The sequence below is a fragment of the Camponotus floridanus genome, unplaced genomic scaffold (genome assembly GCF_003227725.1).
Source record: "Camponotus floridanus strain SB8 unplaced genomic scaffold, Cflo_v7.5 scaffold117, whole genome shotgun sequence".
Classification (NCBI taxonomy): domain Eukaryota; kingdom Metazoa; phylum Arthropoda; class Insecta; order Hymenoptera; family Formicidae; genus Camponotus; species Camponotus floridanus.
In genome coordinates, this window is record NW_020229234.1 from 302,795 (window position 1) to 322,532 (window position 19,738).

At 31.5% G+C, this 19,738-nt stretch overlaps 1 protein-coding gene across 2 annotated transcripts; it reads left to right on the forward strand.

Annotated features, from left to right (window-relative positions):
- Positions 1-11,775: 11,775 nt before the first annotated feature.
- On the forward strand, positions 11,776-17,314 carry LOC105258663 (pro-resilin). 2 transcript variants are annotated; one of them, XM_025415242.1, is made up of 4 exons: positions 11,776-11,852; positions 14,152-14,577; positions 15,136-15,379; positions 16,556-17,314. In XM_025415242.1, the coding sequence occupies exons 1-4, from the start codon at positions 11,841-11,843 to the stop codon at positions 16,711-16,713; spliced, it is 840 nt and encodes a 279-aa protein (XP_025271027.1). In that variant the 5' UTR covers positions 11,776-11,840; the 3' UTR covers positions 16,714-17,314. The 2 variants fall into 2 exon arrangements, with proteins under 2 accessions (XP_025271027.1, XP_025271026.1); XM_025415241.1 differs by having other exon boundaries at positions 11,779-11,852; positions 16,553-17,310.
- The last annotated feature ends 2,424 nt before the right edge of the window (positions 17,315-19,738 follow it).

Genomic DNA, 19,738 nt, shown 5'->3' on the forward strand with positions numbered 1-19,738 from the left:
AGACACTTTTTCTTAAAAATTCCTCCACTGTGTATACGATTTATTAGACCTTTAAATTAAATAGTTAATTTATTATTAAAGTTTAAATAGTTTAAATAGTTAATTTATAGTTTAATTTATAAGTTTAAATAGTTTAAATAGTTAATTTATTATTAAATTATTTAATGATTAAGTTTAAGAGAGACAGCAAACTGCATTTTTGTATTCAATTGCTTTCTCTCTCTCTTCTTTCTCGAATATATCTTTCGTTGATATTAATCTTCGGTTTTAATTATCTGTTTACGATGAAAAATCATGGCGACAGATATACATACGTGATCAAAACAACATTGCAACATTGACTAATGACACATTACATTTCCATTATAATTATACAACTGATGAGAAAACATTTTGATTATTCAATTCTCGTGCAATTCGTGCACTGCATTTATCGTGTGTGTCGTTGGTAATCTCGGAGAATAGATATTAAACTTGCATATTTGTCTTATTTTTCTCTCGCATAAGTGAGATGAGATAAGATTCTTTCGAACAATAATATATGCTCGAGGTTTTATCTTATTTTTCTCTCTCGCGTAGATTGTGTGTCGAGAAATTTTGTGAAAGACTTGTATACTTTTGTCAATTTTAACGATATTTTCTAAAAATATAAAATGATAAAATATTTATTTAATAAATTTTTATTATATAAATTTTATATAATATAAATAATATTATATAAATTATATAAATTATATAAATTTATATTATATAAAATATTTATTATATAATTATTATATAAATAAATATTATATAATTATTATATATATAAATATTATATAATAAATTTTTATTATATAAAATATTTATTTAATAAATTTTCTTAATCAAATTTCACTTTTCCATTATTTTTTTTTGTAATACATTTTCTAATGTATAATAAGCATAATCATTTTCGAAAATAAGACAAATTTACTTTCTTTTTCTTATTAAGTCAAGTTCACCGTTTAGATTACTTGTAAAAATACTGTCAGTTGATGCTGCTGTTTTCCATTATGTCATCAGGAAGTTTACGTATTCTTCATATCTGCAGAGATAAACTTTCTCCAATGTGTAACATACTAAATTGCACACTTTAAATTTCATTAAATCGCGAGCACACGTCATCGCACGTATAAAAGTATCTATTCAACTGCCATCATCATGAGATATACGAATATATCACCATAGCGCGACATTAATAACATCGTGAAAGTATAAGTTTGCAAAATTAGAAGTCATATATGTACAATAACATTAATTATCATTAGATAGTTTCTTCATATCTCATGTTGCAAACAAATATATTATATATATAAAACAATTCTCAAAATAAAAAATTGTAAAATAAGACTATTGAGGAGCTAAGAAACACATATAATAAAATGTTCTTTTCAAAAGATATTCTTTTAATAACATTTTCTCTGATCAACCTAAAATCGACTTTTTCTTAGCAAAAATATCAAGAAAGTTTCATTTTTATACTAATTTGCAATTTTTCCATCATATGTTTTTGCAATTAAGCCTCAAATTAAATTTTCTCAAAGTAAATTCCATCTCAAATTGACTAAAGAATGTAGTTTTGTTAATTTTTGTAGTTTTTTAATCTTTTAATTTTATAAAGTTTAAAAAACCCTATTTTTTGATCATTTATAACTTGAAAATTATCGATATTTTCGATTAAAAAAAAAGTCTCTAAATTTGCTAAAAAGTTTGCTATTAAAAGAACATCTAATGGCAATAGAATATTCCGTTAATAAAAATTAAAATATATAAAATAATAAAAATGAAAATGTATAAAAAATCTGAATATTATTATAATTTTAAAATATTTGAAAGGAAATGGGAGTATGTGGCAAATTGGATAGTTAATCGCCTACTATAGATCTTTCGAAACATTTTACAAAGTAGGTTGTCCGCTTGTCAATATTGCACAGACTTATTAGATTGTGTAGCATAACCATACCATTCGGACAAAAGAGTGACATAACGGAAGTAAAGGTGAAGGTGATCGTGAGTGTCCTTGCCGCTGATCCGGACCATTTAAAAACGTTGAACATACGAATCGAATAGGTTTAATATTTGGGACGATCGTGCACGCGTGAAAGGAGTTCGCCAGAAGAGCTTACGAGTTATTAGCAAACAAACAAGCCCGGGATACTCCGACCGTGTGTTCATCAGAGAAAGTGCATTTTCGCCTATGCGACTTGCGAATCTCCGAATCGATTAGGAAACGTCAAGGAATTTCTGATCTCATGCCCGCGATTGCTCCAATAATATATTTCTCTGTGTAAAAATTCCTCCTCTTCTAATTGACTCATAAGAGTGTCGAGAGTGTCCAGCATATAACGAAGGAAGTAATCCATCATAACGGTTTTTAAATTCTTCTACGATCGAAGAAAAGAATATGAAATTTTGCAATATTTTGTAACATCTATTTCTCTCTCTTTCTCGTAAGATTTGATATGTATTTAAAATATTATACATTAAAGAAATCTTTAAATATATTTCGTTTGTATATAACGTACATGTTAATATATATGTTAAATCTATACAATATATATTAGGACTGCTGAATTACTTCGAAGATTCGAAGCTTCGGTATTAAAATTTTGGAAGATCGAAATTTCGAAGTTTCGAAGCTTTGACGGTTATATTACTGCGATAAATACACACTTATAAAATTATATAACAAAATTTGAAAACATTTCAATTATGTTGCTAAATTGAAATGTCTAAAAATTTTGATTTTTAATATTTTTTAATAATTTATTAATAATTTAATTTTTAAATAATTTTTGTGCATAATATGTATATATTAATTAATTCATTTACAATATTTTCAACATTTTTTACATGAATTTGCGAGATTATATTTTTCGAAGCTTCGAAGATTTGAGATTAATTTTGAAATTCGAAGATTCAAAGTTAACTTTGAAATTTTGAATTCTTTCGATGCTTCGAATCTTCGAAGTTGTTAAAAATAACAGTTCATAAATAAATATATATATATATATTTATTTATTTATTTATTAAAGAGCAATTAAATTTTCTGATTGTAAATTTCTTAAGAAATATATTAAATAAATAAATAAAGGTATATATATATATATATATATATATATATATATATATATATATTTATTTAATATATTTCTTAAACAATTTGCAATCAGCAAATTAGTTGCTCCTTGAAAGAATATCTCAATGAAGTGAAAAAGACTGCGAAAAATATACGTTTATTAAAATTCAATTCATAAAAAACTCTTCATTTTCAATGTATTACTATTCAAGAATCAATCATTCGAAACCTCGAAACTCTCGATAAGAAGAGATCGTCACGGAATCTGTCAGTGAGAATCCTTCGATCAGAGATCTGGGATATCTTATGTAAACATATCTTTAGAAACGAATGTGAGCCCAGTGGATCCAAAAGTAGACGTCGAGTCAATTAAACAACTCTCCGACATTTTTACATCAGGCGTCTAGACACACCGATTCATCCCTGACTTACTTTACATACAGAATCTTCTCTTTTCGAGTGATGATGTAGCGGGGGCTAGATCGGATTTTGCGCTGAAGAGGCAAGAAGAATAGTTGACATACACATATATACATGCATATACATGTATTTACTGGTGCACGTGTAGCATACGAGCAGCCTTCCGCATCGCATAGAAAATTGCGTAACGCCATTTATCCCCGATTACAGAGCAAACCGCGCATCCGAGCCTTCACTCGCACGAGTTACGCGGCCACCTATTTGCACCGAGATTCTATCTGTCGATGCCGCGCTCGACGCCGAGTGTAATAATTAGTGGCAATTATGCTGAGATTAATTAACATCTCCTCGATCGCGCCATTTATCGAAAAATCGAATTGTGAAATTGGATTTTTAACTCTTTACGATTCGCGAAGGGATCAAATCTATATCTTTTCCATAGTGACCCACCTCTGATACATATTTACGACGGACAATTCTCCGATGTATTCCGTTAATAGAGAAAATCACGTTTGCGTAAAACTCGTCTTAGTTGGACGATGTTTTAGATTTTGACGAGATTAAAGAAACTCTTTGCTACTCAAGTGTGCTTGTATACGTAAAGTCGTTAACGAAGCAATGCGCACAAGTAGGCTGAGGTAGATGAGCGTGATGAATGGAAAGATGGCCCACGCATATGCCGGAATCCGACAGTGTTTGCGAAACAGCTGATTAATGTGGTGATCGATGTGTCGGAATTAACTTTACCTGGCGCGTGCCAAATTTTATCTCAGCACAAGCTTTATCTCTGGCATTAATTTTCTCAAAAAAAGGGAACCTTCAAGTTTCTCCCGCGACAAAAATATAGATCAGAAAAAAGTGAGAGAGAATATAAAATCTTGATATATTCTTATTATAAATATATTTCTATGACGTTGATATAATTGTAAAAAAAAAAGCTTTTAAAAAATCCAGCATTTTCAAATCAACAAATTTATCTTAATTATATAAATTAATTCAGATTAGAAACGTAATTATAAATGCGATTCTCTTTTTATTTACAATAAATAAATGTTACATAACATGGAAAAGCGCGAAATAATATTGTTAAAATGTGGGGTAAAAGGTAACGGCATATCTCTTTTCGATGAATACTCGGCCTATCACGCCAATGAGGTTCGCAATTTCGATGAAATTACTGCCGGCCGCATGTATATTTGTTTTATGGTAATATGGCCGCGAAACGACCTGGTATCTATTGCAATTATATTGAAAAAGGTGCTCGAAGTTCGCGATGTATGCATTAGACGATTGACGATTAGCCAATCATGTACACGTACATATATAAAAATATATATATATATATATATATATATATATATATATATAATATAGATTAAATAATATCGCCAATTAATAAATTATGTATTTATGTGTATTTTATAATTATATATCCGTTTTTTAGATAGTTTAATTTAACATCAGAACGATTTGATTTAACTATTCAAAAAAATTGTATCTCATTTCAAGTACGAAAGATAAGAATTGACTTTTAAAAAATAGTAAGATTTTTCCGGTCAAGAAAATCTCGTTAATTGATATATGATAAAAGTACAAATTGATTAAAAATGTGTTGTTTTCGTTGTTAGGAAAAAATTATTTTTCTATCAAATAGTTAATTAGCTCTTTTTAAGATTTTTTAAGGAGATTAAAGAAAGAATTATATAAAAAAAAATTAATAAAAAATGTATATATATATATTTTTAAAAATTTAATAATAAAAATAAATGCTCAAAATTATTTTGATTATCACTAATATGTAATGTCGATAACAGATATAATAATTGAGGTAACGCGTGCATTGCATGCGAAGGAATAAGAATGCACTTTAAAAAATGTGCGCTACCGCAAGATTTTTATAAGTACGTTGTTAATCATAGTAATAACATTCGTTAATCATCTTCCATTAGGTTTTATGCCGCGTAGGATAGCGTGCTCATTGAAATCGTCTTCCTCATGTACATACATGTGATTTGATTTTTGAGCGAACACTGCGTCATTAGAAAAAAAAAAACGATATAATAATATCTTAACTGATGTTGGCGTTCATTTTCACAAGTGTTAATATTAATATTTTTGTTTAAACGATTAAAATGATTATTTAATATTTATATTTATATTTAATATTTAATATTAATATTGTTGTTTTAAAGAAGAAAAAAATTAATAAAAATATACTTGCTTTTGCCAGAAAGATAAGAATAATAATCTCCAATTGAGGTAAAATCTTAATAAATAAATATATTCGATTTAAAATCTATATTTTTTTATTACTCATCGATTTTTTGAACAATCTTAGAAACCGAATGCATCAGTAACTTGTAAATATATATCATTGTATTTAAAGACATTATGCAAAATTGACGATGCCAACCGATGTTTAGCTAAAGATGTCATGTTGTCCGGCGAGAGGAGTCTATCTCACATTAAAGCAGAGCAAAGACATCGAGAGCAATTAATCGCGAAAGATATACAGACGTAACGCTCTTGATCGGCATTACGCGCGAAATATTATGCAAACCATATTGCACATGCAATCTGTGCGAAAACTTTGAATCTTAGAGAGAGTGAATAATAGTGATCTATTATTATTCGTAGTTATCTTCAAGGATATTTTATCTTCAACGCGTACAAGAATCTAGAGAGTGGATGAACAACAAGAAAGAGAAAGAGAAATCAAACTACTCTTATATGTGCAGTATAAAAAATAAAAAAAAACTTTCATGCAGCTATCGGTGACTTTCACCGATTATAAAAATCGAAATCATCCCGATGAAAGAATCAATGATTGAGAAAGCAGATCGAGCTTAGTAGCAGCCAGCGTATCCCTTTCGAGCAAATGTACATCACAGCTATATAACTCATCAGATACAGTGAAGACGATGTTATTTTAATAAAGCGATATATACATTTAGTGTTTGCTGGTATTTAGATAAAAGTATCTAGATAATTATCTAGATAAAGAAATGGATCATCTTTATCTTTAACTAGATGAAGAAATACAAAGTATCTTTATCTTTATCTTAGATAAAAAATATATGTCATCTTATCTAAAAATTGTCTAAGATGACGTTTTCATTATGCAAAAGAATTTTCCAGGCAAGCTTCTAAAAATCTATCTAAAATATCGAAAATATATTTTTTATTTGGAAAATAATATTACAAATATACTTTAACTTGTACTTGTTTCACTTAAATTTGTGCAATGCATTAATGTATATTTTATAAAAATGATATATGTTGTTACACATTGATTATTATATTATAAATATATTATAAATATGTTATATTATAAATATAAATTAATAAATAAATATTTATCATATCGTTTATATATATTTTTGTTATTATTTAAATATTCTTTAGGAAAAGAGAAATAATATATGTTTATGATTTTAATATCCCATTTATAATCTGCGTCATTTTTTATAAATATTTATAGTCTTATAAAATAAACAAAAATATCTAGATAATTATCTAGATTATCGCAATAATCATCTCATCTTTCATCTAGATTAAGTAAAAGCAAAATCATCTTTATCTCATCTAAGATAAATTTACGAATTTTTATCTTTATCTTTATCTAGATAATTTTGAAATTATCTACAGCAAACACTGCATACATTATTATATTACAGACATCCAAATGTTTACTGATTCGCACGCGCGTCCGGGAAGCACACGCCTGATAATCCCGCGTGCGACGCGTATGATCGACGAGCGGAGCCGTTTCATGATCGTAGATTCGCGCTATGATGTATCTCCCGGAGTAGTTCGTAACAGCGTGGCCAATCGCATACCGGGCGCATATAAGGAAACCGGCATCGAAAAAGAGAGAATCAAGCGTGCACGCTTCGCGCGTGATATACATCAATTTATTTGTCGGCAACTAAAATTGCGTTGCGTTGCGATACGTAATATTTATCTGCATTCGCCGTAGATACATACGCAACGCGGGATGGGATACGACGTGGGTCTTTGTCCCTTCTGTATCGGGCAAATTTTACACCGCGGTCATAATGGACCGACGTGGTTGTTACGCGTCACAGGTGATTTCACAAATGCGGTAGGGTTGCACCACGATTCGACATCCAACGCCGGTAATGGCGACGAGACGACCGTGCCTGACAAATGAAGCACCGAGAACGAGATAGGTCATTGTAGACCCTGAACCAGGCTCGTAAAAGAGCTGGCGCTGAGTCAATACACATCGCCGAGAAATGCTTCCTCGGTTTGTCTACAGGCGATTACTCAACGCGGTGTTAATGTCGAAATGATATGATATTGATTGACATCACCGATTGTTATTTCAATGATGAATATCATTATCCGCGCACATGAAATATCGATAGACTAATTTAGTGAGGATCGAAAGTGTCCACACTTTAGAAAAAACTGTTTGATTGTACCAACAAGACGTATATGATTGAAGGCATTTTGGTTAAATCAAACAAGAATTTCTAGTTATCATAATAAGATTCGATTTTTTATAACTTTAGAACGATTTTTTATAACTTTTATAACTTTAGAACCTTTAATAGATTTTACTATAAGGATTTGATTAGTATTTTCTGGTTGGATCTATAAAATTTCTTGTTACATTAATTTCTTTGCTTGCCGTTAGACGGCAAGCCACTCTTAACTTAACTCGTATTCAATATTTGCCATAAAATGTATATAAAGAACTAATATTAAAATTCCAAAGCATATTTTTTTCCTCTTACGAGCAGTAGTGCCAGAAAAAGGATGCTAGCTCTCTGATTGTGTGTGTTTGAGCTGCATCTTCTTCTTGCATCACTGTTTTATCAGTTTAATTTTTAACAAATTGAATTTAAAATAATTTATTCAATAATCTAGATCGAATTTATCCAATAATTTTGTTGGAATTCAGAATATTAATCAGACTTTTGAAATTAGATGGAAAAAATTTTAGACGACTTGGTGCTGCTAAGTTTAGTATTATTAACGAGAAAATTTGGTAAATTTAACAGGAAGAAATTAATCAGAATTATTTGGTAATTCCTACAAGAATTTTGGTTCGTCCATTTTCCAACAAACATACTAGTTGAATCTACCAGAATTCTAATTAATGCAACCAGATTTTTTCTCAGTGCACTGTTTATCATGTTTAATTTTTAACAAATTGAATTTAAAATAATTTATTCAATAATCTAGATTGAATTTATCCAATAATTTTGTGGGAATTCAGAATATTAATCAGATTTTTGAAATTAGATGGAAAAAATTTTAGACGACTTGGTGCTGCTAAGTTTAGTATTATTAACGAGAAAATTTGGTAAATTTAACAGGAAGAAATTAAATAGAATTATTTGGTAATTTCTACAAGAATTCTGGTTCGTCCATTTTCCAACAGACATACTGGTTGAATCTACCAGAATTCTACCAGAATTCTAATTAATGCAACCAGATTTTTTTCTCAGTGCACTGTTTATCATGTTTAATTTTAACAAACTGAATTTAAAATAATTTATTCAATAATCTTGATTGAATTTATGCAATAATCGTGTTAGAATTCAGAATATTAAACAGACTTTTGAAATTAGATGGAAAAAATTTTGAATCTACCAGAATTCTAATTAATGCAACCAGATTTTTTTCTCAGTGCGATCCTAAATTGCGTCTGATTTCCAATATAGTCAATTTATAGCGCACTTATACGATTTTTATGAGATAACCGATGATTACTCAAATCTGGATCATATTTTTAGAATATTTAATCCTCATTCATCGTGTGTCTATATGAATTTTGAGAGAGCTACTATAAATTTTATACGTATAAAAAAATATCTTTTTTTTTGGATTTTTAAAAACTTTATTTGACGAGTTACGTCAATCCTAGATCTTTAAGTACTGTATGTGTTATTAAACGATAATAACTACCAATTTAGAAACAAAAGAATGTTTCCAGAAATGATTTAAAGATCCTGGCAAATTTGTTAACGATATCACCGAAGGCTTGATCAAATCGAAAGATACATGCGAGATATCGCGAAAATGCGTATTGAGACGTCACTCAGCGCGCGGCTCGGGTGACGTCGGATTACTCGTAAATTTGTTAAACGTTTACATAAGACGCTATCGAGAGATTTATGCTCGCAGCGATATCGTCCGCGGATCGGAGATCTTAACGACGAGGACGGTATACCGGATTTTAGATCGGATTTATGTTCCCGTACTTTGTCCACTACTTCGCGCGTCTCATCCACCACTATCTCTCTCTGTGATCCAAGAGATTTACCGGCAGGCCGATTTCTTCACATTCACCTTTCATTCGTGGCAGCCACAACAACCCGGTAATTGGTTCGATACACTTCGGCCCGGGGATGAGATCAGCGTTTGCCTCCGTTTGCGCGTGCGAGGCAGTTTACTTTTTTATTTTATTTCGAAGGTCGTCTTCGGGAAAGTAGGAGGGATTCTTTTAGATTCCAGGTAGAGATTCCTGGAGCCGAAAAGGGTGCATCAGAACGAATTTTTCTAGAGCGTCTGTGTGCAACCGCATTCTTACGCGCGCACGCGCAAATTCGCTCGTTGCCACGTGCTCCATGGACTTTTTTTATTACGCGATGCAAAAATAAGTCCACACCGACAGAGGCTGATATTACTCAATCATCTGATGATTCGCGATAGTTTCGATTAGCTCGCGTGGAGAGGATATGTCTTTTTTCACGCTATTATCTTCTGATGGGGAAAATTAATTATTCTCTCAATTTCATACAATCATAATGTTTCCGAAAATTTTCAGAGATCTTCTATTTAAACTGACATATAAATCTCCGCCCATCGCGCTTTATATAGCAAAGCTATGTCTAGCATTACGGCATCGTCGACAAAACAATTAGCATGGAAATGTAAGGATGTCAAATTTTTTGACCTCAATTTCGTGCAGAATTAATAATATTAACTATGGATAAGTTACCAATTTTCCTTGCTATGTATATATATATATATTGCGAAATCTTTTCTGTACGCGCATAAGACAACGCTCAAGTAATCATAATTGCAAATTTAAGACGTGTCACTAGCCTTTCACTAGCCCGTCACTTTTTCCTCGCCCAACTGATCTGTATCAATCGATTGATACATGATGTATTTCGATATTAAAGTAATATAATTTTTTCTTATTATGTAAAAATTCAATTACATACAATATATGTAATATTCATAGACAAAAATTAAAATCTTCTCTCAAATGTCAAACATCAAATATCGTCTAGTAATAATCATTTAATAATCATCTGATATTCTTTTAATATCTAAACCATCTAACAAAAATACAAAGAGACATAAATATTATAATTAAAATAAATATAATTAAATAACAAATATAATATATATAATTAAATATATTCCAGCTTTTCTTTAAACGCTACAAATTGATTTATTCTATAGAATCGAAGTAAATAGTATTTTAAAGTACCATATCTCGTTAACTTTACTTAATATTCGTTTACTTTTTCCTCGCCCAACTGATCTGTATCAATCGATTGATACATGATGTATTTCGATATTAAAGTAATATAATTTTTTCTTATTATGTAAAAATTCAATTACATACAATATATGTAATATTCATAGACAAAAATTAAAATCTTCTCTCAAATGTCAAACATCAAATATCGTCTAGTAATAATCATTTAATAATCATCTGATATTCTTTTAACATCTAAACCTTCTAACAAAAATACAAAGAGACATAAATATTATAATTTAAATAAATATAATTAAATAACAAATATAATATATATAATTAAATATATTCTAGCTTTTCTTTAAACGCTACAAATTGATTTATTCTATAGAACCGAAGTAAATAGTATTTTAAAGTATCATATCTCGTTAACTTTACTTAATATTCGTTCATGCGCGAAGGAGATGAGATTCGTTCGATTTTTTTTTAACCTCGGCACATCGGCGATTGATTTGTACGCGGTGCTCCCGGACGTAAGCGTTCTCTCGTGCTGTGGATGCCCCGATCGAGAAACCGAAGTCACGTGCGTAGCTCCAATTAAAATTTTAAAGCCATTTCAGTCATCAACGGGCTCTCTTCCCATAATGCATCATACGGAGTGAAGGGAAGATGCGCACCTCTCCACCTCCCACACCCTCCCACAGAGCGGTCGGTCATTCTAATACATGCCAGTTAATACATGGATATATATGCAGCACGAAAGATAAACTGTAACAAAGGGTCTGCGCGGTATATAAACTCCCCGGAGGATCATCTTCTCAGTTCACTTCGCGTCTTCAGTTCTACAGCAATATGAATAGCCAGGTAGGCCATCAGATAGTATCGTACACGATGTTAGGTCGCTTTAACCCTCTTAGCTACAAAAATTGTAGCCGTCGGATAACACGCATTGCAACTAATTCAATAATTATAAATATTGCTAACAAAATGAATTCTGAAATCTTGAGCCACTCATGTTCGCTAGTAATTTTTATTTGAATTTATTTATTAAGATTTTTTAAATATTATTTTTCATTATTATATTATTTATTTATATTATATTATTTATATTATATTATTTATATTATATTATTTATTTATATTATATTATTTATATTATATTATTTATATTATATTATTTATTTATATTATATTATTTATTTTTATCATTTTTCATCTTAAATCTTTATACATGCATATGTTACTGAAAATTTAAGAAAAATAAAAAAATAATAGTCTCTTAAATTATTTCGGTTGGAAAGAATCAAAAGGCCATCGAAATGAGGCGTTTTATATTTATATTTATATTTATAGTTTATATTTATAGTATATATTTTCTCTTATAGCGTGTCTCTCTCTGTTGGTAGAATTTTAATTTTAATTCCTGAATATCATATTAATTATTCGTTGATAAATTTTATATGTGATATATGTGTTCAATATGTGATAAAATGATCTAATAATTGTAATTTTTCTATTTCTATAATACATATAACGTAAACAAAAATATGATTGATTAGAGGCGCTTTGTATACGTAATCGAATTGGAAAAAAGAATACTTAGTTAAATTATTATAAGTTACATTGTTCTTTTACGAACAGATTATATCTTCATGAATAAGCAAGAGCAATTATAATTACCTTGCACAGATAGATAGCTTTTAAGTTTACTTAATGGGAGAAGATGGAAGTAGTTGTAATGAGAATAAGTTGCAACAGTGTGATCGCTAATCTAAAGTCCTCTATAACGCTTGTGCTGTATAACGTGCATATGCAAGAGAATTTGTAATTATCTTCCATTGTGGCGGCGATGAATACCTGAATCGGTGACAACGCGTCGCAATCGTGAAAGGTGCGACGTTTGTGACAAATGTTGCAATTTATTCCGATCATACGTATACAAGTTCCATCTTTTCTCGCATACCGCAATAAACATTGCGGTAAAAGCCAATGTTATTTAAAAAAAATTCAATAATCGGGTGAAAAAATTGCCGCATACGTAGAGAGATGCTCGCTTTAAGAATCGATCCGACAGTAACGCACTTAAATGACGTCTTGAGAGACGTTTGAAAAGAATTAGACGCCTCTTTAGAAGTCTTTACGACTTCTTTCAGACATGCAGGCGTGCTGTTGGAGAAAGAGTCGTTTCTTAACACGTTCGTGTAAACGGTAATAATATGTGATGAAATACTTGATTTTTCTATCGCAAGAGACATATAATAACGTAATCAGAACCAGAGATTCCGTGTCGATAGCGGCTGAATCTTCCCTGCATACGCGATGACGAACATATAACTATATTTAACGGAGAGATGTCCGATTGTGCCCCACTTTCCCTCAGTAGCACACGATTATCACAGCGGACACCGTCATTTCTCGCGTGTCGGACATTTCTTTCGTGATGATCCATCGAGACGGTTCACACACACACACACAAATTTTTGCTGAGAATGAAATATTCCAAGATTGAAACCAAAAGACAAATCTATTGCGCGTCTCCTATTTTAATGATGCGATTAATAATACTCATTTTTAATAATTTTACAATATTCAGCGAACAAGTAGAAAATAAAATATATACTTTGATCGTGTAAACATTTTCTTACGAATTCATCATTGAAAATGCCACAATCATCAATTCAATCGATCGATAAAATTAATCGATCCAAACTCATTCGGATTAATCGATTCCCATACAGCACAGAACATTGCAGCAATATTGCAGCAATATTACAATATTGCTACAATGCTATTGCTGCGACATTGCAGCAATATTACAATATTGCTACAATGCTATTGCTGCGACATTGTAACACTATTACAATATTACTACAATGTCGCAGCAATAGCATTGTAGCAATATTGTAATATTGCTGCAATATTGCTGCAATGTTCTATACTGTATGGGAATCGATTAATCCGAATGGGTTTGGATCGATTAATTTTATCGATCACATTGTAGCAATATTACAATATTGCTACAATGTCGCAGCAATACAATGTTGCTGCAATGTTCTGTGCTGTATGGGTTTAATTACTTCATTATAATTCATGATTTATTTTGTTATGCCGAATTGTCACTCGCCGTTTGTTGCAAAACTACAGAAACACTTTCTGATTGCAGTTGGCCAAGCTGGTCGTCTTGGTGCTGTCGTGCATCGGCAGCGATGTTCTGGCGGGTCTTCTGCCGGGGGGTGCTGCAGGAAGTGGATATCAATACAGTCGACCAGGTAGTGGCGGATTCGGTGGCGGTGGTGGAGGTGGCGGCGGAGGATACGCAGGTGATGCCGGTTTCGGCGGCATCAGCAGAACAAGACCCAACCAGGCTTATGGCCCACCCGGGAGCCAGGCTTACAGCCCACCCGGGGGCCAGACTTACGGCCCACCTGGGAGCGGCGGCGATACTTTCGGCAGACCGAGTGCTTTCGGTGGACAGCCGTCGTCCTACAGACAACCACAATTCGGTGACAGTGGCAGCGGTGGATACCAGGATCGTGGTGCTGGAGGATTCCAAGGAGGATATGGATATGGTGGACGTGATAGTGAGAGGGTAAGATTATTTACATATTTTCGGAGAGTTGAACTGTACATCTCTATTTCACGTGAGAGACAATGAAAGAAAATAATTTCTCTCTCTTTTGACTTTTGAGCTTTACTTATTTCCACATGCTCGAAATTTAGAAAGATAGAGAGAAATACGATGTAAATGTTAGAAAAAAGATATTTTGTTTCCATCATTTTGCTTTCGCGTATTATCCATACAGCATAGACTATTGTTGTTACATTGCAGCAATATCGTAATATTACCGCAATATTGCTGCAATGTAACAATAATAGTTTGTGCTGTATGGATACATTTTTTATTACTTTTTGTTTCACTATTCTTTATCGCCACTTGTCATGTACGCGATGACAGTTAGTCTATCGCATTGGTCCATATTCTGAATCCTCTTTTATTGATAAAAGTGCCTCTAAAAGTGGCTTATAAGCCTTCTGATTGGCTGTAAGCCACTTTTAGAGGCACTTTTATCGATAAAAGAGGACTCAGAATATGATCTCATCAGAAGAGGATCTCAGAATATGATTGTTACGTGTTATTTTCACTTAGCCTCAGCCGTACAGCTTCCAATACGAAGTCATCGATCCGCCGAGCGGCAATGATTATTCTCAACGCGAGAGTAGCGATGGTAACGTTGTTCAAGGAGAATACAAAGTTTTATTGCCAGACTCGAGGACGCAGATCGTCCGATATACAGCTGACGATGTAAACGGATATAACGCGGAAGTTCAATATGAAGGGCAAGCTCAATATCCTCGCGCTGGAGGCTATGGCGGCGGCGGTTATCAAGGAGGTCGGTATATTTTTAATACAAAACAGCTGAACATTGGATACAATATACGCGTGCAAAATTATAAAATCATATGAAATTACATTAATAATTACGAACCTCTCTCATTTTAAGACGTATATTATCTTTTCTAAAAAATCTTATCTAAAAAGTATTCTAAAAATATTCTAAAAAGTTACAAAATAATTCTAATTATATATATATATATATATATATATATATATATAATGTTTATTATATATATTAATTATATATGTATATATAATGGGTGACACCCGATTGACCACGTCGCCAATTGGCCAATTCAAAATAGAACTCTGATTGGTCAATCGTTGCTGGTTACCCTAGGCCAGAGTCTATAACTTCTTTGTTAAAATTTGGACTAGCGTTAGTAACCACAGTTAAAACGGTCTAGAAGTGTGCTTTCAGATAATATGAACTATCTTCCGAAAAATCAATATGATCGATCAAAATACGATAGATCAAATGTGGATGAAATACGCTTGAAGACATGTGTTGCAATATATTGTTGTCAATTGTAGTGTTAAACAGTATTAATTTTATTATCAACCATTCTCAGTTGCACATATGTATAATTACTTTTTATTAAATACATACTTGAATTGTAATGTAACTAAGAATGTGTTGATAATAAAATTAACACTGTTTAACACTACAATTGACGACAATATATTGCAGCACATGTCTTTAAGCGTATTTGATTCACCCCAGACAGCATACATGTCCAAAAGACATCTAAAAGACGACTTAAAGTCCTTTAGACATCTTCAAGACATCTTTTGGCCTTTTTGTGCTGTCTGGGACATTGATCTATCATATTTTGATCGATTATATTAATTTTTCGGAAGATAGTTCATATTATCCGAAGGCACACTTCCAGATGGCGTTACTAACACTGGTGCACATTTTATCAAAGGAGTTTACAAACCCTACCCTAGGCACAGGTATAATTGGCTGTGATCAATCGCAACGTGGTCAAACGGGACATTCCCATATAAAATATGTACGCAGAATTTAAAACATTAATGATTGTACACATTAATGATTGTATATTAAATTAAAAGAATCTTAGAAAAATGTTCAATTTTCCACTATACATATTTTTTATATTTATAAAAAAGAGATTCTTAACTTTTCGTATATTATATCTTTTAGCAGGTAGAGGTGGTGGCTTCGGCGGACCTGCAGGTGGTTTCGGCGGACCTGGGGGTGGTTTCGGCGGATCCGGAGGTGGTTTCGGCGGACCAGGAGGTGGCTTCGGCGGAGACAGTGGCAGCAATCAATATTTACCGCCGCGCAATTCTTATCGCAAATAATCATCCACAACACGGGCTATCTTACCAAAATAACGACATATGCATGACGCGCGCATTTACGGAGACAACCGTCACGGACCTCCCTCGGCTTTTTTATTCTGAATACGATAATTCGCACCCAATACAAACACACATAAAAACACACACACACATATATACCTCCTCCTCTTAATCACCTGCGCATCCACAGATCACTTTCACTCGTATTTAACATTTACACGACGACTAATTAGGGTAACTTCATACGCATGCATGAGTGTGTATGTGTTTATATATATATTATACGACATATTTTTTTGTATACATGATATAATTGTGTACTGTAAAACATACGCTTCTGTACTTTTCGTTAAGCGATTATCAATCTCTTATGTTATGTATTTACGTATTTATATGAGCTTTGTAGTAAAATATGAATGAAGTACCGTACGCGGCGTGAACCCCTGGTGGCGGAGTGGGAGAGTCGGTGATCAAGTCAATTACGCTATAAATTTATTGTATTTAACAATTACTAAAATAAATTACAAACTAAGCACAAGTATATTATCTCGAAACTTGCTACTTGGATTTACCCATGGAAAAAGAGCTGAGTCGTATTAAGGACGTTCGGGCGTTAAGCTTATTATTAGATAAAAATTCAAATCTTTGATATTTAACAAGAATAATAACATTGTGATCGCTCTTACAAAATTCGTGGTATGTTATTGGTCATTAAAAAAAGTTATTAACGATGAAAACGATCTTGTTTTTAACATAGGCTGTTATGAAAAACTGTAACTTTTTATGTTTCAAATTTATGAAAAAAATATTATTAGAATAGATACGATGACAAATAATGTTTTGAAATATCCTTTGAATCATATACATAATATTATTATCATAAAAAAAGGTGTTATCGTATGTTTGAATTATTTATTAACAATTATAATTAGTACTCCTACTGTACTACTCGTCTACCTGACAGATTAGAGAGATTAGGAGTCAAAATAATGTCAAATTATTTATTTTTGTTTTTTGCGATAATTAATCAACAAATAATTTTAATAAGTCAAAAAAACTTAATAAATTATTTTAGAATTATTGAAATATTTTTAAACAAACAATTAACAAACTTTAAATAAAATTTGTAAATGATAGTCCTCATTTGACTCACGATTACCGCATGAACGTCCTTAAAAAGAAGGATCCATAGACCTTACAGATATGGACTGGCAATTGCCTATAGTTTCTGTAGAGAAGCAGTGTCCGGAGGAGGTTAGAGAGAGAAACATACTTTTTAGTACTTCTCTTTCTATACAAGTGTCCGAAAGTATGCATTGCACTTGTAGAAAGAGAAGTACCAAAAAGTATGTTTCTCTCTCTAACCTCCTCCGGACACAGTCTGATACGTATTGCCAGTCCATACTTATAAGGTCTATGGAAGGATCCCAATCATTGAATAAAGAATACCAGGAAGGAGCATGTAGCGATATATCGCAGGAGAACATTGGGTTAGTTTTATGACGTCATGGGCTGTGTTCCAAAATTCACTGACAGTACTGAAAATCTATAGTGTACGTCATGTAAACTATAGATTTTCAGTACTAGCAGTGAATTTTGGAACGCAGCCATGAACGTCATAAATGACGTCATCACATATCTGGCGGTATATTTCAAACACATTAAAAATGCATCAAACAAAAAATATGAAAGTAATGTGAATAAATACTTTACTAAACATGACTATTGTTAGATATAAAATACAATAAAATTAACCTACAAGTTGTAATACTTTTATTTTGACTCTATTATTTTAAATAGAATATATTATACCACTTACGTATGAAATGTTTCTATGCGTCCTTTTGTTTTAGAAAATCCACATAAGCAACAACTGATCATTTTTTATTTTTTTTCTTTAATTCTCACTCTATTCAATTTTCACAGTTCTTACACAGTTCTTACTACATGTGACGTCTATTGAATTCAAGGGTAACGTCACAGTATATACTACAATGACGTCATAAATTCGATTCTATCGATATTTGGTTCACTTTCATTACGTCACATCCGTCGCACGGCAAACAAAGGATTTTCGGTCATATGCTCCTTCCTGATATTCTTTATTCAATGATCCCAACACATGTATGGTAATTTTAGATGCCCGCTGAGAGGCCTTTTGTCTCTAGTAGAGTGAGATCGTTAAAAGCCATCCTTGAAAGTTTCTTTCTACCTCCACTTCACATATGGTTCTTTCCCCAATTCGTCTTTCCAATATATCGTCTTTATAATCAATCTATTTTATATATATCTTTTAAATTATCTTTTCTATTATATCTTTTCAAATAGAAAGAAAAGACACGTTTTACCTTGTTTTAATTAATTTTCTGCGGAAAGTGTTTATAAGATAATAATTTAGACTTGAGCAAGATATTAATAGGATATTATAATATATTAATTTGCAACACGCGATTTTAATTTCACGATTTTTACTTTTTTACACTTATTTAAGATTTCATAGATAATTATCTTTTTGTTACTATATATTTGTTTGCATCAACTATTTATTTTTGCTATACTTATTGAAAAAACGTTTGTGCACAGCAAAATTTTTCAAATTACATAAACTTTGAAAAAAACTATCTTCGATGTAATCTTTCATGTAGGATAATGTTGCAATATTTGCAAGAATTTTATTAGGAATAAAATAATTTTAATAATAATAATTTTATGTTAAAAATAATCTTCGAAAAATTCTCTACAAAACAGAATATGATTTTTCAAATACAAGATTAATAAAAATAATTATGTGCGAATAATTGTAATGCGAGGAATATTAGTTCTTATTACAATTATAATCTTTAATAACAAAATCAATATACAAAATGTTATCCATCAGTATAATCTACATTCGAAGATATAATCAACATGATTATAAAATGCGTTGATTTGCACGCACATATCTGGCGATGATCGCAGATCAATTAGCTGCATCCTTACTTTAATGAAATATAATAACGATATTTAACATATTGCATACAAGGAG